We start from the raw sequence: 24130 nt of genomic DNA, 5'->3' as shown, positions 1-24130 counted from the left end.
CACCGAGAATGGCCGAGTGTGGCCGAAAATAGCCGAGAACAGCCGAATGTTGCGGCCGAAAATACCCGGAAGCCGCAGAGAACAGCAGAAACTGGTAGCAACAGCGGGGGATCGGCGAATAACACGCACCCCCGATTTCCTCCTGACTTTAGAGGGAAAAAAGTGCGTGTTATACACCGATAAATACGGTATGTTATTTCTGTTTTCAGTAGGGCGCTAACCCAATCAGGATGCATTCATATGTGCTTAGCTTGCCCCTGTAGGTACACAGGTTGCTGGAGATTATAAAATGAATACTCATTCTCGCATTTGCAGTAGTGTGGGAGGGCCCAGCAGAGGACTGCCCCATGAGAAGAGGAGATTAAGGGGGGATATGATCAACATGTTCAAATACATTAGGGGTCCATATAGTGAACTTGGTGTTGAGTTGTTCTCTGTACGGTCAACCCAGAGGACACGGGGGCACTCTTTACGTCTAGAGGAAAAGAGATTTCATCTTCAAGTACGGAAAGGTTTCTTCACAGTTAGAGCTGTGAAAATGTGGAATAGACTCCCGCCAGAGGTGGTTCTGGCCAGTTCAGTAGATTGCTTTAAGAAAGGCTTGGATACTTTCCTGATGGTACATAATATAACTAGGTACTAACATAGGTAAAGTTGATCCAGGGAAAATCCGATCGCCTATTGGGGGATCAGGAAGGAATTTTTTTCCCCTGCTGTAGCAAATTGGAGCATGCTCTGCTGGGGTTTTTTTTCGCCTTCCTCTGGATCAATTGTGGGCATAAAATTGGGTATCTGGATTGTACGATTATTTTTTATTTTATTTATTTGTTTTTAAGGTTGAACTGGATGGACTTGTGTCTTTTTTCAACCTGACTAACTATGTAACTATGTAACTATGATACTGACAGATACATCTCCCTGGCTCGATCAGGGCCCTGCGGGTTAGCATCTGATAGAAGTCAGCAGTGGCGGCCCTATATTTTTTCAGTATGCAATTTATTTAAATAAAATCCAAACAAAACCTAGAGACCATATGTATCATGTCTACATTTCTAATGTATCTAAAAGGTGGAAAGAACCTAACTTAAGCTTATGAAACAATGTTATGCTTTATAGCCAAAATATATTTAAAAAAAAAAAAAGATTGTTTAACATAGAATACATTTAAACTGTTTTGCAAAGAATGTAGGCACCCACTTGTGTGGTATTACCATGAACCCCTTCATTATATTTTTGCATTATACTATTTTATGAATTAAGGCATCTAAAGCTACTGGCTAGATATTTATGCATTATTAATATTTAAAATGTCAAATCAAAGTCTCAAAAAAAATCAAATAAACAGACAGGTGGTGATGAAGCTCCGATATACCTCCAACATAAATACAATATGATTACATATACAATTGAATCAAACTAAACCCAATTAACAACCTTTTATAAGAAAGTAAATAGTAGTAGCAAATGAAAGTTCCAAAAAACCTTATACTTCAGTGCATAATATGAATCACCAGTAGTGTCCACATACAGTTGTGCTCATAAGTTTACATACCCTGGCTGAATTTATGATTTCTTGGCCATTTTTTGAAGAATATGAATGATAACACAAAAACTTTTCTTTCACTCATGGTTAGTGTTTGTCTGAAGCCAATCATTATCAATCAACTTTGTTTACTCTTTTTAAATCATAATGGCAACAGAAACTACCCAAATGACCCTGATCAGAAGTTAACATACCTTAAAGTGGTTGTAAACCCTTAAAAACCACTTTGACCTACAGGTAAGCCTAGATTCAGGCCGCGTACACACGCGCGGACTGTTCGCCCAACTTTGTCCGTCAAACAGTTTCGGCAAACAGTCCGCTCAAACTTAGCATGGACGGACATGGCCACACACGACGGACGAACAGTTTGCTGAAACCGTGCGCGATGACGTGAACGGCACGTACGACGGGACGAAAAATACGACGTCCTATACACTGCATTATAACTTTCGGCGTGAAAATCCTTTCTGAGCATGCGCGCAACTTTGTTTGACGAACAAGCCTACACACGAGCGGACTGTTCGCTGAAACAAGGTTTCAGCGGACAGTTTTTCGGAAATTCCGAAAAACCTTGTCCGTCAAACTGTCCGCTGAAACTGTCCGCTGAAAGCCCACACACGAGCGGACTGTCCGCCCAAACACTGTTCAGCGGACAAAGTTGGGCAAACAGTCCGCCCGTGTGTACGCGGCCTAAGGCTTACCTGTAGGTCCAAGAAATATCTCGTAAACCTACACGGTTTAGGAGATATTTACTAAAAGACAGTCACTGCTGTCTACGGCGCATGCCGCTGCTAACGACGATATGCCGTCAGCGGTGGCTCCCGTGCGCATGCGCGTGAGTGATGTCATCGCTGCTCCGGTGCTGTGAGTGGCCGGAGCAGCGATACCCGGAAGAAGATGGATGCTCCGGACTATAGGGGACAGCGGTGACATCACTGGCTCCTGTGTCAGGTAAGTGACACATAATGGGCTACTATGCGATGCATAGTAGCCCATTATGCTTTACCTTTGCAGGGAGACAAAGAGGAAGTAAACCCATCAGGGTTTACTTCCTCTTTAATACCATATATTGCCCCCTTTAACATCAATGACTGCTTGAAGTCTTTTGTGGTAATTGTTGATGAGGCTCTTTATCTTCTCAGATGGTAAAGCTGCCCATTTCTCTTGGCAAAAAGCCTCCAGTGCCTGTAAATTCTTGGGCTGCCTTGCATGAACTGCACATTTGAGATCTCCCCAGAGTGGCTCAATGATATTGAGGTCAGGAGATTGAGATGGCCACTCCAGAACCTTCACTTTATTCTGCTGTAGCCAATGACAGTTTGACTTGGCCTTGTGTTTTGGATCATTGTCATGTTGGAATGTCCAAGTACGTCCCATGCGCAGCTACCTGGCTGATGCAGTATTTTTTGATAATATACTGCATCTTGCCAATATTTTTTTCAAAATTTCCTGTGCCTTTGTCGCTCCCACATTCCCAAAAAATCAGCAATCCACCTCTGTACCTTTCATCATAGGCCTTGTTGACTCCTCTCCAAATGTAGTGTTTATGGTTGTGACCAAAAAGCTAAATGTTGGTCTCATCACTCCAAATGACTTCGTGCCAGAAGGCTTGAGGCTTGTCTCTGTGCTGCTTGGCATATTGTAAGCGGGATACTTTGTGGCATTTGCATAGTAATGGCTTTCTTCTGGCGACTCGACCATGCAGCCCATCTTTCTTCAAGTGCCTCCTTATTGTGCATCTTGAAACTGCCACACCATGTTTTCAGAGAGTCCTGTATTTCATCTGAAGTTATTTGTGTTTTTTTCCATGGCAGTTTCCTGGCAGTTGTGGCTGAAATTTTATTTGGTCTACCTGACTATGGTTTGGTTTCAACAGAACCCCTTATTTTGCACTTCTTGATTAGGATTTGAACACTGCTGATTGGCATTCTCAATTCCTTGGATATCTTTTTATATCCCTTTCCTTTTTTATACATTGTAACTACCTTTTCCCACAGATCCTTTGACAATTATTTTGCTTTCCACAGGACTCAGAATCCAGAAACATCAGTGCAGCACTGGATGAAAGATGCAAGGGTCTGTCAGGAGTCCAGAAACACATTGACCTTTTATACACACACACACACACACACACTAATTACAAGCAAACAGATCACAGGTGAGGATGGTTACCCTTACTAGCCATTCACACCCCTATCTTGTGTCAACTTGTGTGCATGTTATCAGGCCAAAATCACCAGGGTATGTAAACTTTTAATAAGAGTCATTGGGGTAGTTTCTGTTGTGATTATGATTTAAAAAGAGTAAATGCAGTTGACTGATAATAAATGGCTTCAGCCAAACACTAAACATGAGGGAAAGAAATGTTTTTGTGTTATAATTCGTATTCTCTGAAAAATGGCCAAGAAATCATAAATTCTACCAGCGCATGTAAACGTATGAGCACAATTGTATATTCAAATAATTTCATTCTTTATGTAGTGCTTGTGACCACTACTCCCTCAATGTGAATTCAATAACTCACCAAAACTTAATGCCTCACATCTATAATGATCAGCATGCAGACCTGAAATGGTTATGACACCTCCATATCTCATGGTTCTCTTGCTCCATAAAGAAAGATCTTGTGAAAGTGAAACTTCAGTAATTTTTTCATCTTTCCATCTATTAAATCTTTTGCCCTTGTTGTGTTCACATTGGATACTAAAACATTTTTTTTTTCTGCCAGTAAATAACTTATACAGCCCACTGCCTGTTTCTTGTCCGGAAAAAATCCTAGGCTGATGACATCATACACAGTGCTCACTCTCATGAGAGTTTGCCAGGAAAGGAGGGGGAGGGTGGGATGAATCATAATCATAATATTTGGCAAGTACAGAATCACATGTAAAGTGGTTGGAGGGAAGCTTCAGAATGGCAAAGATTTTTATTTTTTACAAATTATGTGAGCAGACTGTAGTTCCTCTTGAATGTTCAACAACATCTTTCTTTTTGGAGCAAGAGAATCACGAGATATGTGTGGCAGTGTCATTAACCATTTCAGCTCTGCATGTCGATCATTATAGATGCGAGGCATTGAGTTTTAGTGAGTCATTGAATTCACATTGAGTGATGATCATGAGCACTGCCTCAAGAAGGAAATTATTTATATATACTGTATGTGGACACTATTGGTGATTCATAATACACACTGTTATGGCCAATTTTTTGGGACTTTCATTTGCTACTACTACTGTATTTACTTATAAAAGGTTGTTTATTGGGTACAGTTTGATTCAACTGTATATGTATTCATATTGTTTTTATATTGGAGCTATGAGGATTTGCTGCACCACCTAATTTCTGTTTATTTGATATTTTTTCAGACATTGATTTGATTTGTTTGATTTTTAAAGGGGTGGCAGCACTACACATTAATTTTGTTTAATATTGATGTTTTAGTGTTTACTATTTACACATAGTAGGGAATTTAATCGCAAACGATATTTTTACACATTTGCACATTTAAAGGGTAATTAAAGGTTGTTTTTTTTATTTATTTTTTACAAACATGTTATACTTACCTCCTCTGTGCAGATGGTTTTGCACAGATGGTCCTGATCCTCCTCTTCTGGGGTCCCTCAGCTGCACTCCTGGCTTCTCCTATTCTTGGGTGCCCAAATCCTCTCTGGTGGGGCTAGAATAGTTTCTCGATGTGTGACCTCTATAGGCAACTCCCTATCCACTAGTTTACATCTAGTAATAAGCGGGGGACCACTTGGCTTGAGTTTAAGGGGAACTACAAGTGTAGCACAAAAGATTGCCCTTGTTGTCCATGTTTGATTAAGGGAGAAGGATTTAAGTCTACAGTTAGTGGCGGAAATTACAGTGTCAAGGATTTCATAAACTGTAACACCAGATATTTGATATACTTGATTACATGTAAAATCTGCCACATACAATATGTGGGCAGAACAACAAGGAGATTGCGGGATCGCCTCCATGATCATGTGTATGATATACAGAAGAACCACTCTGTTCTTCTGTTCAAATGTTTCTAATCATTTTAATTGATCACATGATGGTGATCTCCCAACTCTACAAATACAGGGGGTTGAAAAAGTTAAAAGACCACCTAGGGGAGGTGATGTCTTTAGGTTTCTGTGCAAGCGGGAGGACTTTTGGATTTTCCATTTGAAAACAATCGATCATGCCCTCTGGCTACACGCATCAGGTCACCCGCCATGCATTTTTTTTGCCATTGACATTCATTCAAGACTATGCACATACTTTGTTCTTAAAATCGACTTCATTTTGTGTATACATGGTTACATAGTAAGGTTGAATTAAGACACTAGTCCATCCAGTTCAACCGGAGTGAGTGTGGGTGTGTGTCCACAATTGTCCCTATCCCTGCACTTTGCGTCTCATCAAGATGCTCCTGCATTATATATTATTTATTTAAGGTACCCATATAGCGCCGTTAATTTACGCAGAGCTCCATACACACATCGCACACTCAAATCAGTCCCCACCTCCAAGGAGCGCACAATCCTAGGTCCTTAACTCACATTCATATACTAGGGCCAATTTTAGACAGAAGCCAATTAACCTACCAGCATGTCTTTGGAGTGTGGGAGGAAACCGGAGTACCTGGATTCATGCAAACTCCAGGCAGGCCCTTTTTACTGCTAGGCGAGAGTGCTACTCACTACACCACTGTGCTGCCTACATATTTTCTATTATTTAGTGTATGTTGTTGTAACTATATGATGATTTTGACTGATATGTCAAGTTTGCTCCAAGTTCAATTGGTGAATCCGATTTTTTCTGGCAGTGGATTTGGACCAAACTCTTTACATCAGTTTTGAGTGTAAGTACCATGTATTCTAGCCAGATTTTATTTGTAACACCAGCTGAGTACTAATTTTAATTGGTTAGTTCACCTGTAACCTAATGAAGACACATTAGAGTAGTATATAGGTGATTGTGGTGACTAGTTCCAATAGGTAATTACTAAGCGCTAACTTTTGCGTGAAAAACATCTACCTCTCTGTCTATTGCTCCATCTATCAACCACATGTCATATGAAGTTTCAATAAAAGGATTTTTGGAAGAACAGTTGTCCGTAATCATTTTCTTATGCCCTGTTGGGGAGCCCCTCTCCCTCGGGGCACTTGTGCGGGCACCCTCCCATGTCCTGCTGCGTCTATTGATGCAGACAGCAGGACTTGGCCCTGCCTCCTGGCTCCCACGTCATTGGATTTAATTGATAGCAGCGAGAGTCAATGGCTGCACTGCTATTAATCTATCCAATCAGGACCCGAGACACCGGCTGGAGCTGGTGTGCTTGTCCCCACTGCTGGAAAGACTGGGTTCAAGTAAGTAAAAGGGGGGCTCTGGGGGGCAGCTGCAGCACAGGAGGTTTTTCACCTTAATACATAGAATGCATTAAGGTGAAAAACCTTGGGGGTAAACAACCCCTTTAAGTGTTTAGTCTGTGCCACAGTGTAATTGTGATATATATATATATATATATATATATATATATATATATATATATATATATATGTGTGTGTATGTGTATATGAACATTTTCACAGTGCAGGGTTTTTTCACACTTACATGCAGGGCTTTAATCCTGCGTGGGAACGGCGTCCATGCACTTTTTTCACAGCAGGAATGCTGTTTCCTTTGCAGGACTAGAGCCGCCCGAGCCAAATGTTGAGATGCATGCAGAGTAGTGCAGGAAGTGCCTGTTTGTAGTAAGTTTTCTCTCATATCATGCAGCGCTGTTCAGGCCCGGACTGGGACAAAAAATAGGCCCAGGCATTTTGGAATGAGCAGCCCATGACACAATAACCGGCCCCTTTCCCACTTTCCATCCTGATGAATGCCCCGGGAGAGGGGAGGGGGAAACCCATCAAAGGTGCGGGGGGCGAGGGGGACAGGGAAAGAGTGGGGGGGGGAGAGAGCACAGGGAAGAACCTTGAGAACATGGGGTGGGGTGAGAGTACAGGGGGGCTGGAGAGCACTGTGGGGGGAAGCAGAGAGCATGGGGGCAGAGAGCACAGGGGAGAGGCAGAGAACACAAGGAGGAAGAGGAGAGCACAAGAGGACAGCAGAGGATGGGGGACTGGAGAGCATAGGGATTGGGGGGTTGGAGAGCACAGGGGGAAGCAAAAACATAGGGTGGGGCGGACAGCACTGGGGGGAGGTGGAGAGCACAGGGGGGAGGTGGAGATCACTGGGGGGCTGTAGAGCACTGGGGGAGGTGGAGGGCAGCAGAGAGCATGAGAGAAGGTGGCGAGAACAGGGGAGAGGTGGAGATCACAGGGGGGGCTGGAGAGCACTGGGGGAGAGGCAGAGGGCACAGGCGGGCACCATAGAGCATGGGGGGGCTAGAGAGCACTGTGGAGGCAGCGTAGAGCACAGGGAGAGAGATGGAGGGCACGGGGGGCAGCGTAGAGCATGGGGGGAGGTGGAGAGCACAGGAGGGAGATGGCGAGCACAGGGGGTGAGGTGCAGGGCACAGGGGGCAGCGTAGAGCATGGGGGGAGGTGGAGAGCACAGGAGGGAGATGGAGAGCACAGGGGGTGAGGCGCAGGGCACAGGTGGGCAGCATAGAGCATGGGGGGAGGTGGAGATCACAGGGGAAGGTGAAAAGCACAGGGGGAGAGACGGAGGGCACAGGGGGCCAGCGTAGAGCATGGGGGAGGGGGGAGCACGGGAGGAAAGACGGAGGGCACAGGGGGGGCAGCATAGAGCATGGGGAGGTGGAGAACACAGGAGGGAGGTGGGGAGAACAGGTTGGCTGGAGAGCACTTGGGGGTGCTAGAGAGTATTGGGGGAGGTGAAGTGCACAGGGGGGCAGCGTAGAACATGGGAGGAGGTGGAGAGCACAGGAGGGAGGTGGAGAGCACAGGGGGAGAGTCAGAGGGCACAGTGGGGCAGCATAGAGCATGGTGGAGGTGGAGAGCACAGGGCGGGCTGGAGAGCACTGGGGGAGAAGTGGAGGGCACGGGGGGGCAGCGGAGAGCATAGGGGGAGGTGGAGAGCACAGGGAGAGAGACGGAGAGCACAAGGGGGCAGCGGAGAGCATGGGGGGGGTGAAGAGCACAGGGAGAGAGACGGAGAGCAGAGGGGGGCAGCGGAGAGCATGGGGGAAGGTGGAGAGCACAGAAGGGAGGTGGAGAGCACTGGGGGGGCTGGAGAGCACTGGGGGAGGTGAAGAGCACAGGGGGAGAGCGTAGAGCATGGGGGGAGGTAAAAAAACACAGGGGGGAGAGGCGGAGGGCACAGGGGGAGAGCGTAGAGCATGGGGGGAGGTGGCGAGCACAGGGGGAGGTAAAAAAGCACGGGGGAGAGGTGGAGGGCACAGGGGGACAGTGTAGAGCATGGGGTTTGGTGGAGAGCCCAGGAGGGAGGAGGAGATCACCGGGGGCTGGATAGCACTGGGGGAGAAGTGGAAGATAAAGGAGAAAAAGGAGATAAAGGGGCGCCTCTGGGTGCAGATTTTTTTAAAAGGTTTTATTTTCAGTGTAAAAAACATAAAATTTTGCACTCACATTTAGTAGGCAAAAAGTAAGCAATAAACACCAGGGGTCATCTGGTATATCTGATTTTTGGGACGTCAGCCAGTGGTCCGGTCCACATCTGTCATCTCATCGCGTTGTTCCTGTTCCTCTCACATGCTGTCCACTGCAGGTGTTTTGTATGAAGCAGCCGGCTTGTGGTGGACACGAGATGTGCGGTCTTCAAAACGAGGCTTGGGAGGCAGAGACGACCAGGGCGCGGGGCTGTGACGTCAGCTGGTATGCGACGCGTTTCATGAACGTGCGGGTCGAGATTGTCGGACGACCGCGCTCTTTCATCAGGCAGATGAAACCTGATTCTGCCTGATGAAAGAGCGCAGTCGTCCGACAATCTCGACCCGCACGCTCAAGAAACGCGTCGCATACCAGCTGACGTCACAGCCCCGCGCCCTGGTCGTCTCTGCCTCCCAAGCCTCGTTTTGAAGACCGCACATCTCGTGTCCACCACAAGCCGGCTGCTTCATACAAAACACCTGCAGTGGACAGCATGTGAGAGGAACAGGAACAACGCGATGAGATGACAGATGTGGACCGGACCACTGGCTGACGTCCCAAAAATCAGATATACCAGATGACCCCTGGTGTTTAATGCTTACTTTTTGCCTACTAAATGTGAGTGCAAAATTTTATGTTTTTTACACTGAAAATAAAACCTTTTAAAAAAATCTGCACCCAGAGGCGCCCCTTTCTCTCCTTTTTCTCCTTTATCTACAGCAATCCAGGAGCTCAAGTTTCAGCTCTTTTAAGGTGGCAGCCCTGCATGCGGATCCATCCCCCCCTCCCCATCCCTTTTCCCCTCCCCCTCTCCATGAACTAAAGAACATTTATTCCCTCCTTTTTTTGGTCTGGACAAAGTAGTGCATTCCCTGCACTCACCATATGTAACCTTATAGACTCCCCTTTTTTTCAAGTGGGAACCTAATATCTTTGATTTGCACCAAATACTTGTCTTAGGAGAAGTGGAAGGCACAGGGGGCAGCGTAGAGCATGGGGGGAGGTGGAGAGCACAGGAGGGAGATGGAGAGCACAGGGGGTGAGGCGCAGGGCACAGGTGAGCTGCCTAGAGCATGGGGGGAGGTGGAGATCACAGGGGAAGGTGAAAAGCACAGGGGGAGAGATGGAGGGCACAGGGGGCCAGCATAGAGCATGGGGGCGGTGGAGAGCACGGGAGGAAAGACAGAGGGCACAGGGGGGCAGCATAGAGCATGGGGAGGTGGAGAACACAGGAGGGAGGTGGCGAGAACAGGGCAGCTGGAGAGCACTTGGGGGTGCTAGAGAGCATTGGGGGAGGTGAAGTGCACAGGGGGAGAGTCAGAGGGCACAGTGGGGCAGCATAGAGCATGGGGCAGGTGGAGAGTACTGGGTGGAGGTGGAGAGTACAGGGGGGGCTGGAGAGCACTGGGGGAGAATTGGAGGGCACGGGGGGGCAGCGGAGAGCATGGGGAGAGGTGAAGAGCACAGGGAGAGAGACGGAGAGCAGAGGGGGGCAGCGGAGAGCATGGGGGAAGGTGGAGAGCACAGAAGGGAGGTGGAGAGCACTGTGGGGGCTGGAGAGCACTGGGGGAGGTGAAGAGCACAGGGGGAGAGCGTAGAGCATGGGGGGAGGTGGCGAGCACAGGGGAGGTAAAAAAGCAAAGGGGGGAGAGGCGGAGGGCACAGGGGGAGAGCGTAGAGCATAGGGGGAGGTGGCGAGCACAGGGGGAGGTAAAAAGGCACAGGGGGAGAGGTGGAGGGCACAGGGGGATAGTGTAGAGCATGGGGTTTGGTGGAGAGCCCAGGAGGGAGGAGGAGAGCACGGAGGCTGGATAGCACTGGGGGAGAAGTGGAAGGCACAGGGGGCAGCGAAGAGCATGGGGGAGGTGGATATCACAGGGAGAGAGAGGCAGAGGGCACAGCAGAGAGAGAGGCAGAGGGCACAGCAGAGAGCATGGGGGAGGCGGAGAGCACTGGGTGGGTTAGAGAGCACTTTGCGGGGGGTGAAGAGCCCTGTGGGGGGTAGAGATAAGCAGGATAGGAGGAGCAGTGGGGCGGCTGCATATAGAAGAATTATTCTCTCCCTCTTCCTCCCGCAGTACCTGAAAGCCTACGAGAGGGAGAGGAGCAGAAGCAGGCATTCAGAGACTGCGGGAGGAAGAGGGAGAGAATGATTCTTCTATATGCAGCCGCCCCCACCCCTCCTCCTATACAGGTTACAGGTGGCCACACTTACTTTCTCTCTGATCCAGGGCTGCATCAGGCTCCTCTCCCCTTCGTGGTCACGCCCCCAGGCTCCAACGGCTTAATTCTACTGGCGGCCATGGACAGGTCTCTCCTCTAGCTCCTCCCCCTTCATGCCTCAGGCCGATGGCTGAGCCTGAGCTGAACTGGCAGCCGGGCGGCCGCGGAAAGGTTAGGGGACTTGCGCGGGCTTAAAGAGCCTGCCTTTGCCCCACAAGCAAGGACATGCAGCCCGGCCGCCCCGGCCCACCGGGCAAGTGCCCGGTTTGCCCTATGGCCAATCCGGGCCTGGCGCTGTTAGCTCCCCGGTGGCCCCTCCTCTCTTCTCGTCTATCCCAGATGATGTCCCAAGCCAATGGGGATAGACAAGAAGAGGGGCCACCGGGGAGCGAGCAGCGCATACTGGCTAGTAAGAGCCTCTGATGTACCCTGTAATGTGCCCCCTGATGTGCTATGTGCCCCATAATGTGCCCTGATGTGTTATGTGCCCCATAATGTGCCCTGATTTGCCCCGAGCCCTGATGTGCCCCATGCCCTGATGTGCCATGTGCCCTGATGTGCCATGTGGCCTGATGTGCCTCATGCCCTGATGTGCCCCATGCCCTTATGTGCTATGTGCCCTGATGTGCTCCAAATGTGCCCTGATGTGCCATGTGCCCCGATGTGCCATGTGGCCTGATGTGCCCCATGCCCTGATGTGCCCCGTGACCTTAGGTGCTATGTGCCCTGATGTGCTATGTGCCCTCATGTGCCCCATAATGTGCCCTGATGTGCCTCGATGTGCCATGCGCCCCATACCCTGATGTGCCATGTGGCACATGCCCTAATGTGCTATGGGCCCCAATGTGCCCTGATGTGCAATGTGCCCTATAATGTGACATGAGGTGCCCGAGCCCTGATGTGCCCCATGCCCTGATGTGCTATGTCCCCATGCCCTGATTTGCCATGTACCCTTATGTGCCATGTGCCCATGCCTTGATGTGCCATGTGGCCTGATGTGCCCCATGCCCTGATGTGCCCCGTTCCCTTATGTGCTATGTGCCCTGATGTGCTATGTGCCTCATAATGTGCCCTGATGTGCCATAATGTGCCCCAGTGTGCCATGTAGCCTGATGTGCCTGGTGCCCTGATGTGCTCCATGCCCTGATGTGCCCCAATGTCCTATTTATGTTAATTTTTTTGGTGGGGGAGTGGATCTTGCGTGGGAGTTCCCACACTTTTTTTCCCCAGGACTTGACCTCTGCTTACATATATAATATCAATAATATTTAAAAATGTATGGTCATATATTTGGACTTTCTTTTTCTAGCTATCCGAAATCAAGCAACTGGAAAGTTCATATTAAATGAAGAAAATGAGAATCTTCAAGACTCAAAAGTATTTGTGAAAATGGGTATTGAATGGGATTATCGGAATGATGACAACCGGGAAACACTTCAGACCATTGGGCCATTGCGATATCCAATTGTCGTCCTTGTAAGTTTTTAGAAAGTTAATATGTAGTATATACAGTGTCCATAAAAAGTATTTACTGTCTTGGAAGTTTTCATCTTTTATCTTTTTTTTTTATCTTTTATTATCATAGACATATAGACATAGAACTTGAATCACAGTGCATTTACTTTTGTTTTTGCAGTTTAACAGAAATATATACTTTTTTTTTATAGTAATCTTTATTTTATAAAACATTTTTTACACATTTTTATAAATACATTTACATATACACAAAAGATATTACTCTATATGGATTATTTTCTATTGTCTTCTGCATATAGGGGGGGGGGGGGGGGGGGGGTGAAGAAAAAAGAGGGGAAGACCATCTCTTCTCCTCTTTCCCATCGCCTCTCTTAGTTCTATATCTCTCACCACAGTACCTGTGAGGTTTTAAACTCCTTCCAGCTCTGCAACACTGTTGTTATCTGCTTTTTAGGTCCTTTTTCTGTCTCCATCCTCTCCTCCAGGGCACACATCTAGCCCATCTCAGACTCACATTCCTCTATATTGGGTATTGTTTTAGTTTTCCATTTCCTGACTATAATGGTTTGTGCTGCTTTTAAAAAATATTTAAGGATACCCTTTTTTATATTCTTCACCAAGCCCGGTATCATTGATAATATTGATATTAATATGTTGGGCTGTATCTGAATTCCTGTCATTGCAGTATATATTTTGAATACTTTTTTCCAAAAAATCTGGACCCCATGGCAGTAATACCAGATATCTGACAGTGTGCCTCTAGCTCCTTGGCATCTCCAACATACTTTTTGATTCTCTGGGCTGATTTTATGCATATCCACTGGGCATCTATACCATTTGGCTAATATTTTGTAATTCCTCTCTTGATGTCTATTGGATATTGATAATTTATGTGTTGCTATTATAGCCTTTTCCCATTTCGCCCTGGGGATATCGACGCCTAGTTCTTCCTCCCATTTTTTTATATACGTTCTCTCTTGCACATTATCTCTTGCATTTAAGTAATTATATACATTAGATAAGGTATGTGTTGGTCTCTGGTCTTTTACCAGTATTTTTTCAAGGTCAGTAAGCGCTCTATTAATTGTCTCTTCCTTCATTAGAGAGAGGATATATTTCTGAAGATGGCAGTATTGCATCCATTTAGCTTTATATTCTGTACCCAAGGAATCCAATGGGAAAAGTCTATTTTGGTCCATTGTCTCCACCAACCTGGTGTCTTCTTTTCTCTGCCATTTCCAAAAAGAACCTCTCTCCAATGCTGGTGGGAACTCTGGGTTGCCGAAGAGAGGGGTCATTGGGCCTATATATGATGACCCTGTCTCAGCAATCCATCCCAAACTTTCATTGTTGCTACCACCAGGAAAGGCATCTCCCGATTAGGGGGACGCTTCTCTCTCCTTATCCTTGGTAGTGATTTTAATTTAATGGCTGTAACCTTCTCCTCAAGTTTCACCCACTGTTTACATTCTGCATTATGGAACCAGTCCACTATCCTTGTTATAGACACTTGTCTGAGATGTGCCAATAAATCTGGGAGGGCCAGGTCACCGTCCTCTTTTGGCCGAATGAATGTCTCTCTGCTAATTCTAGCTGGCTTACACACCCAGATGAAACTCCCTATCGCCTTCGGTAATTGGTTCAATATATTTGTTTAAGGAAATATTGGGATAGTTTGAAATATATATAAAATTTTGGGCAATATGTCAATTTTTATAATATTTATCCTGCCCGTCCATGAAAAAATACCCTTATCATTGTTGAAGTGTCTTTATAATTTTTTGCGTGATTGGGAGATAATTAAGTTCTTGGAGCTTTTCCTTTATCTGGGGATAAATGTTCCCAAATATTTAATTGTGTTTACTTTGAGAAGTTCCACTGTAATGTTTTCTAATGTTATATTCAGCGCCTCTGATTTACTGTAATTCACTTTATAATTACTTACTTTAGCGAAACGTTTAAATTCCTGTATTAAATTTGGTAATGTCACAAGTGGATTTGTGATATATACCAGCAGATCATCTGCATATATGGACATTTTATATTCTTTTTCTCCCACTTGTATTCCTTGTATATCTCTGTTGTTTCGAATGGCTGTCGCTAGATGCTCCATGGCTAATGCATACAGCAATGGAGACAACGTGCAACCCTGCCGGGTTCCGTTGGCTATGGTGATTGTTTCGGATATATCTCCAATTGCCCTTATCCTAGTGGTGGGATTATGATACAGAACCATTATCTTTTCCAAAAGACTTGGGCCCATTCCCCATTGCCTTAAGGTTTCCTGGAGAAAAACACCACCCCACCCTGTCAAAAGCTTTCTCAGCATCGATTGTAAGCAAACAAGATGGGATGGTGATTCGAAGATTGACATGTGTCAAGGAAATTGGACGATAATTTCCACAATTAGTATGATGCTTTTTGGGCTTCGGTATTAGAGAGATATATGCTTGAATTCTCTGTGGAACGAAAGTTTGGGAAGCGGATACTGCATTAAACACTTGCTTCATTATAGGGATTAACTGATCTTTACATTTCTTATAAAATCGAGGGGTAAAACCATCCGGACCCGGACTTTTCCCCAGCGCTAATGAGTCAATTACTCTATGTATTTCTGCCTTTGAGAATTCCTGTTCTAGATATTCCATTTATACTGTTGTTAGTGCTGGTATAGGGGTATCCTTTATATATTGATCTATATTTTGCTGATATAGTTCAGGGTCCTTCTCGGCTAATGGGTTTGGTATATCATACAGCCTAGAATAAAAGGTATGAAATGTTTTCAATATCCCTTTTTGGATCATATACCATTTCACCTAATTAATTTTAACCTTAACTATTGATGCTCCATTTATTCGTTGGTGGAGTGCTCTAGCTAGGTGTTTACTCGGTTTATTTCCTTATTGATAGTATAAGGACCGGTTTTGTCTCTAATCCATAATTTTTGTTCATTTAATAGAGTTTGTAGCTCTGTTCTTTTTGTTGTTAACTCTACAATTTTCTCCTGTAGTGGATTTTGTTTATGTTGTTTTTCTAATTTAGTTATATCTTTCGATAGCTGTATTACGCTAGTCCCCTTTATATATTTTAATCTCGCACCATGCTTTAGAAATAACCCACATATTATACATTTCAATGTTTCCCATTGGATCGATAGAGAGGTTGTATCTTTCTAATGGTCCCCCATAAAGTTAGTTATTGCTAGTCCAATCTCTTGATGTACATACCTCATCAAATAATAAGTTGTCATTTAGCTTCCAAAAGCCTCTTGCCCTGGTCCCCTCTGACATGGTCATCCTGAGAAATATCGGCATATGGTCAGACCATACCATACTACCTATCTTGGTGGAGGAGGCTACAGCCATTCCTATTTGGTTTATCAAGAAATAATCAAGCCTATGGTATGTTCCATGTACTTTCGAATGGAATGTATAATCCCTTTCTAATGGGTGGGAAGCCCTCCATATATCCACCAATTGATATTTACTCATCATATCCTTAAATTTCCTTTTCTCATTATTTATCTGCGATGTTAGGGGTGCTGTAGTGTCCATATCCTGATCCAGGACGAAATTAAAATTCCCACCTATTAATGTAACCCCTTCTGCCTTTTCCATTAAGCCTACTAAGAGTTGCCTACCTGTTTTAATTTGATCCTGATTAGGGAGGTATATATTGAGGAAAGTGTATTTACCGTATATGGATACTTTTATTAATATTGCTCTACCGTCTCTTTTCCTCCAAATTTCAATGAATTTATGGGGTATTGATTTATGTAATGCTATGGAAACTCCCCTGAATTTGGAATAGGCAAAGGAGTCGTGATACCATGTTGAATAGTATCCATTTTGTATATTGGGTATATGATCTGACCGAAAATGTGTCTCCTGAAAGAAGACAACACCAACATTTTGTTTGTGTAGCGAGTACAGAACCTGTGATCTCTTGGCTGCTGAATTTAATCCTCTAATATTATAGGAACATATCTTTACTGTACCCATAGGATTTTGGAGCAGAGGAGAGAGGGGAGAAGAGGGGGGGAACAATCTCTCACTATATAACAACCCTCAGACATTTCTCATTCAATACACTCACACCACACTCTCATGCACACCACTCGCTTCCTATTTGACTCCTTCGAGTCTACCCTTACAAGTAAGTTCCCTAGCTTGGAGATAATGAAGTGGTCTCTCCTAGAGAGGACATGCCCGACCCAGGCTTAATTCCATAATATGATATTTCCTCTTTGTTGGGGCCCCATAGGTGCAGAGGCAAAGGGAAGGAGAAAGATAGGGGACAAGGGAGAGGGACCAGGGAATGGTGCAGGGGGTGAAGGGAGGCGAGGAAGACCAAAATGGACCAGACAAAAAAAGAGGGTGGGGAAGAAGGAAAAGAGGGGAGAGAGGGGGGAAAGTTCTCCCTTCCCGCATCTCCCCCCCCCCCGTTCCCCTCCACCCCACCATCCACAATCTCTGTCTCCTCCTGCATATTCTATCTTTAAAAATGTATCCCTCATTATACAGTGCTAATAACGCCATCTGTGATCAAAAAAAAAAAAAAACTAGTGGGGAAGGAGGAAAAGAGGAGGGGAGAGGTAGGGAAATTCTCCCTTCCCACATCCCCCCCCCCCGTTCCCCTCCATCCGCAATCTCCGTCTGCCCCTGCATGTTCTATCTTTAAAAATGCATCCCTCTTTATACAGAGCTAATACAATATATCATTACATGCATAATTGTGATATAGTTATCTCTTCTAATCATCATAACGCCATCTGTGATCGAAAAAAAAACAACCCACCCATCCCTTATGACATTGTGCCCTTTCCCTCCCTCCTTACCCCCAATTTTGGGATAGGATCCTCCCCAGAGTGTTCTAAGCGAACCAGCCGAGTTGGCTAGGTGGTGTGCTCAAACTATATTTTGTGTTGATGCACCCTGTGCCTTTAGGCGCTTCCTACTGTATAAATGTAGTGATGATATTCTAGTGCATACAGGGGGTCACCTACTTACAAACATCCGACTTACAAACGACTCCTACTTACAAACGGAGGGAGTTAACAGGAAGTGAGAGGAAATCTACCTCTAGGAAGGGAAATTCTCTCCTGTAAGAGTTAATATGGGGAAAAAGGTGTCTCCACTGATGCTTTCTCACCAATCCTTGTTTCCCTAACAGCCCAACATTTTCAAAATCCAATTATCATTGGGACAGAAAGTGAGGTGAAATCTTCTGTACAGGGGCACAGATATCTAAACAAATGTTACAGGGGTGATAACCCTTCCCTATGTTATCCAAAAAGCTTAAAAATAGTTTTTTTGGCTGGAGCTACACTTAAAAAATTTACCTGTTCCGACTTACAGATTCAACTTAAGAACAAACCTACAGTCCCTATGTTGTTTGTAACCCGGGGACCCCCTGTATCTATTTTGTGGGTGTGTTTCCCCCTCCCTTCTTCAACATGTAGTGCAATATACATAACAAAAGACCCCTAATTTCCTATATGTGGGTTATGTGAAATGTACCCCTATCGGCCTCCTATATAAAAGAAAAAAAAATATTTACCACCCATGAACCAAAGTCTTCCTCCCTCCTCCCCCCCATCTAATCCACCCTCTATCTCCCCCCATGGTACCCTCCCAACACATCAAAATATGATTGCGGCCAGGTTGGCAATTCAATCAGAGGCAGTTGGAGCTTTTTCAAAAAATCAGGGAGATCTCTTTTGTCCCGAAAATCTGAATCTGAAAGGGAAAACCCCATTTATATAGGATCTACCTCTCCCTCAATGCCTCCAATATTGGCTTCACTGCTTTCCTTCTAATCAGTGTAAATTTGGACAAGTCCTGTAAAAAAAAAAAACTGTGGAGTGCCTTCAAATACAAAATCTCTCTCTGTGGCCATGCGGTTGCCATAATGCTGTCCTTGATATGATAAAAGTGCATCCTGCAGATCTTTATCCCTTGATCCCTGTGCTTTATGAGCAATATTGTTTTTAGACCTTCCAGTTTGTTTCTGGCAGGCCTCTGACTCTTATATTATTTTGTCTACTTCTGTTTTCCAAATCATTGGTTACTTCTATTATATGCTTTAAATATTTCACAGCTTCCAGTTTTTTTTTCTTCCAGAAATAATATTTTTTGGTTGATATTTACCATTTGAGTGTCAATAATATCGCCCCTATCTTTTGTGTCCGCTACTAATAATTTCAATGTCTGTATTTCAGTTTTATAGGAGGTTTCTAGTCTGTATACATATTTGTATCCTCTCGTGTAGGTAGATATTTTATATATGCCTGCATATCCCAAGTTACACCCCCCTCTGCTCCTGCAGATGCCATTATTGGTCTGTTTTCCATATCACCTGTAGGGGATGCAAAGTCTAGCTCAGTTACTAGTGAGCCTTCTGATTGTATTTGTGGTTGCAGATTTTTTTTAAAAACGTTTATGTCAGTTTTTTGGGCTGAAGGAGGATTTGGGGGATTAGAGGGGTTCTTCACTGTCCCACTGACTGACCCCCTCTTTGCTTTCTGTGCATGAGTGCTCTTGGGTGGCATGTTGTATACCCACCAAAAAAAGGAGAAAAAAAAATGTAATGAGCCTGGGTCCGTGTTCTTTCCCTTTTCTCTTTCTCCTCCTCTCTTATGCACCACACATTTACTACAGTCCAGGGTCTATGCAGATTATCTAAAAGAGAGAGGAAAAGTTCAGTTTTATCCCCTATCAAGCAATCCTCCTTTATATAACTGGATTTAGTTTTATTCCTGCGTATATATTTAGTATATATGACTATATAAACGACACCGGGAAATCAAAATCAAAAGCCAGACCTGTCTCCTCTGATTTAATTAGGAATACCTCAGTTTATAGATCCCTGGCTCTCCAGCAGCCCTCGGGATCACAGCGGCGCCGTCCACGCAGAATTGTCCCCGATCCTGGCGGGATCTCTGCGACTGGTCTAGTATCTCCGGAGGAGGCAGCCGCTCCTCTCAGTTCCTCCTTCCTGACTCTTGTCCTCGGTGCCCTTGATTGAAATTAGCTCCGTGTGTGCAAGTCCTGGTGAGTTCAACTAGACTCGGCTGCAGTCAGTTGTATTTTGGCAAAGCTCGAGGGGAGTTCCTTGTGCTTTTCGGCTAGGCTCGACTGAACTCGGCCATGATCGATAATATTTGGCAAGGCTTAAGGGGAATTCCGTGAGTTCCTTATGTTTACGGCTGGGCTTGGTTAAACTCGGTTAGGAATGGAGGAACCTCTTCAGTAGCCCTCGACTACACCCCCGCTGCTCCGTTGTCTCTACTCTCTGTGTTATATTCATCCGAATCTCGGGAATTATTCGAAGCTCTCGCTGATATCCAGTGGAGCTTAATGCTTCTGGAAGGGTATAGATGACAGTCTGAAAGCTGACAGGTACTTTAAACTGATCCGTAGCTCATAGCCAGGGTTTGATCAGAGAAAGTCCATCAGATCATTTCGCTAAGAGATTGTTGCAACTGATTACCTGGGCCGGGAGGAGCGAGCTCACAGTATGTCTGCTCCGATCAGTTTATCCCCCATCTCTCTCTAGAAATATATACTTTAATGTCAAAGAGAAAACAAGAAAATTGATTTACAGTCATGTAAAAAAAAGTAATTATCCCCATGGAAATTCTTGAGCGGGCAACCATTAGAATTTTATTCAAACAATGCTTACAGATAAAGGAGAAAGGGACTTTATGATTGTGCTGTTCTGGAGATTCTAAAACCAACACTGCTATAGTATAGACTAATAAAGAGCAGCTGGTGTCTAACTGCCCTCCATTCACTAGAGGGTTGTCAAGGTCTAGCCTGCAGATTTCTGTTGTGCATTCTTATGCTGGCCATACACTATATGAAAAATCGGACGAACCCAATTTTGAAAAACGAACGTTCGGCCGTGAGTGCAAACAATGGTGCCATCATGTAATGACCGATAAATCGTTCAGTGGACATAAATAAATACATTTTATGTTTGTTTTTTTACATATACCTAGTGCAGACAGGTTGGATGGGAAACGCATTCAATTTAATTTCAATTTATCATTCGTTCGGCAGAAAATTTCCAAATGTGTCCTTTGTTTTTTTGTCTCAAAAACGTCCAAACGATTATCAATTTTGTGCCCATTAACTGGCCGAAAAAAAGAATGAACGGTCTAATGACCGAATTTCGGCCGATTTTTCGTATAGTGTATGGCCAGTAAGGATTTTCTCAGGCGTGTTTGCATACTCTACGTGCAGAGCCTGTCAGGAAGTTGGCGCAGCGCTGTGCTAATCACAGGCAGTGAGACATTGCCCCGATGCGTGGCTGCAGAGATCAGGTAATGTCTCACTGCCTGTGATTAGCGCAGCGCTGTGCCGACTTCCTGGCAGGCTCTGCACGTGGAGTATGCAAACACGCCTGAGCTCATCCTTAATGGCCAGCATTACCTTCTTGCTGCAGTGGTTCTGCTAGATCTGGGGAGAGGAGCCTATGACACTACACGATAGAGCTTGGCAGCACAGTGGCTGCAGACTCCAGCGGTGTGATCCAATCTGACCAGTCGTTCTGTGAGAAGCGCACTATATATTTCAAACACGTGAGTGTTTTCTTTCGCTGATCCTTCTTGTCAGTATGAGAAACATTGTGCAATGATCTTTTTCCTTTGTTTTTTATGATTAAATATATATCCTGGAGCGGAGGAAGCAGGATTAGCCCTTTGATTCACTATCCACCTGGAGTCTGATGACAAGTTTTTGAGATATCCCTATTAAACTGAAGTACTCCATGTGCCCAGGATTGGTTACCCTTTTTCTTATTGTGGACTCTATTGAATATGTACCTTTTAATCCATCTGCACATATAATTCACTTAGCCCAGTGGCCTTGGTTTGTTTGCACCGAGTCTGATTTAAACTTATTAAATTATGCAGCCCAGTGGCTTGGTCTATCTGCACTTTTTCTAATTTATTTAATATTTCATTTAGCCCAGGGGCTTTGTTTTTTTGCACTGAGGTAAATTTGAATTTATTCATTTATTTAGCCCAGTGGCTTGATCTATCTGCACTTTATCTAATGAATTTTTTTACACTTTGGGATGTTTTCATTTATGAATTGTGTTCATTTGTTAATTTCTGAATGATCCTATTTTTGGACAGTTATTCGTAATTTATATATATCATTTTTAGGGTGTTGATAAATGAATTATCTTATTTAATATACAATTCGTGCACTATTTATATATACATACATACATACATATATATATATATATATATATATATATATATATATATATATATATATATATATATATAATTTTTATTTATTTTTTTGCACTTTGTTCACCTGTGATACTTATGTGATTGCAATCACATAACATGTTGTTATAACAAACATGTTATAATTTGATGGAGTATTGGAATACCTTTTGGAGGTGTATTTTTCTTTTTTTTTGTAATATATTAGAACTTTATTTGCAATTTTGGCACTTAGCACTTTTTTTTTTTTTTTTTTTACTTCAAGTTTTTATTATTATCAAAAGAAAGGTTAGGTAGAAACAGTACATTGCCAAACGGGCATACCCTGGCATGAAACATGTCGTTGAAATAGAATACAGACAAATACAGGTATGCAGGTATGAGTACATGTCAGGGAAGATTGTAAGTTTCCTATCAAAATGTATGACCTCTAAGAAAAGAGAGGTAAGCACCAAAGGAAAAAAGAACATAAAAGAAAGAAAAAACAGTAGGTATAACAAGAAATTGGACCAAGCACTTGCAGTAGTCAATAACTGAGTGTGGAAGAGAAATAAGGGGAGATGGGTCAGTGCATAAGTTGTTCATAGGTAATGTAGAGTACCCCAAAGTTTTAGGCTCAAGTTACATATGAGTGCAGAGAAAGAACAAAAGAGGTAACCGGGATTGGTCAATTCAATGGGCTGCTCCTAGGGTCTGCGACCCACTTTTCCCAGGCTGTATGGAACTTTTGAGTTTTCTGGTTCGCTTTAGCGAAGGCATATTCTAATTGAAAGTGAGCGCTCAGCAGTACCAGAACTTCTATCAAGGATGGTGGTTGCATAGATTTCCATTTTTTTGCAATAGCTAGCCGGGCAGCGATAAGGATGTGGGTCAGAAGGGTGTACAGGTGGTACGGCCAAGAGATCACAGACACTCCTAGTAATAAGTCAATGGGTGAGAGTGGGATGGAAATTCGACATACCTGAAGTATTAGGGATTTTATTTTTTTCCAGTATGGTTTTATCTGAGGGCAACCCTACCAAATATGGAACAGGGTGCCTCTATCCCCGCATCCTCTCCAGCAGTTAGGTGAGGAAGAAGGGAAGATTTTAGCGAGTCTGGTCGGGGTGTAATACCAGCCGTGGTAAAGTTTCATGAGTGATTCCCAATGTGAGATGCAGTGGGAGAATCGTGCGGGGGCATTTAGGGCTTTCTGCCACGTTTCCGGTTGTACGGGTTGTTGCGCTCTGGATGACCAGTAGTCGCTGGGTGTGGGAACAACTTCAGGGTCTGGTGAGGTAAGTATTCTATAAATGAGTGAGATACCTCCTGTTTTTTGATTTTTGTCGCCAAAGAACTTTATTAGGGGGTCCATCAGGGAGTTCGTGGTGGAGAGAGGTAGATTTGCCAGAATAGATCTTATCCGAAGATAGAGGAAAAACGTTGTTGAAGGAATACGAAATTGGTGTTGTATTTGGGAGAAGGATAAGAGAGTTGTGGAGGAAAATAAGGCACCCATGTTGGTAATACCAGCTTTTACCCATCCATCTATGGGAAGATCAGGGAAGAAAATTCGGAGGGTTTCGAGGGGGACCAGCGGAAGGACTGCTGGAGAGATCTCTTTGGTGCTTTGAAAGTATGCCTGCCATATTCTGAGGGAGGCATTAATTGAGTCCAAGGGATAACGTGGGGGTTTAAAATGAACCCACATTGCTGTCAGGATTTTAATTGGTTCAAGTGCTAAAATGGTGAGTTCTATCTGTTTCCAAGTAGGTTGTAGGTCCAAAGACCACCATGCTTTGAGTTGGTCTAGTAACGTGGCTCGGTAATATGCTTTGATGTCTGGGGCACTTAGTCCACCAGAGCGAGTGGGGGTTAAGAGAGTGTTCATTCTAATCCTGGGGTGTTTGTGTTGCCAGATAAAAGCATTAACTATCCCTTGGAGTTTTTTGAGTTGGGCTTGAAGGAGTGGCAGGGGGATTGAGCGGAAGAGGTATAGGATGTGTGGGAGTAGGTACATTTTAGTTTGGGTAATTCTACCTGCCCAGGAGGTTGGCGTGGATAATAGGTCCTTAGAGAGGTGGGTAAGCTTGCCTA

The 24130-nt window shown here is 44.4% G+C and overlaps 1 protein-coding gene across 4 annotated transcripts in view; it reads left to right on the top strand.

Annotated features, from left to right (window-relative positions):
- The window catches only part of LOC143964080 (A disintegrin and metalloproteinase with thrombospondin motifs 2-like), a 1751863-nt gene that overhangs the window by 1194865 nt on the left and 532868 nt on the right, over positions 1-24130 (top strand). For all 4 annotated transcript variants that reach the window (XM_077473787.1, XM_077473788.1, XM_077473790.1 and 1 more), the window contains exon 16: positions 12644-12810. In XM_077473787.1, coding sequence (XP_077329913.1) covers positions 12644-12810 — 167 coding nt within the window. The remainder of the gene's footprint in view (positions 1-12643; positions 12811-24130) is intronic.

The sequence above is a fragment of the Lithobates pipiens genome, unplaced genomic scaffold (assembly GCF_037356315.1).
Source record: "Lithobates pipiens isolate NorthernLeopardFrog02 unplaced genomic scaffold, aLitPip1_a1.2 Scaffold_8, whole genome shotgun sequence".
In the NCBI taxonomy this organism is placed as follows: domain Eukaryota; kingdom Metazoa; phylum Chordata; class Amphibia; order Anura; family Ranidae; genus Lithobates; species Lithobates pipiens.
Note: the sequence above shows the minus strand (reverse complement) of the source record. Positions and strands in the feature narration are given on the sequence as shown.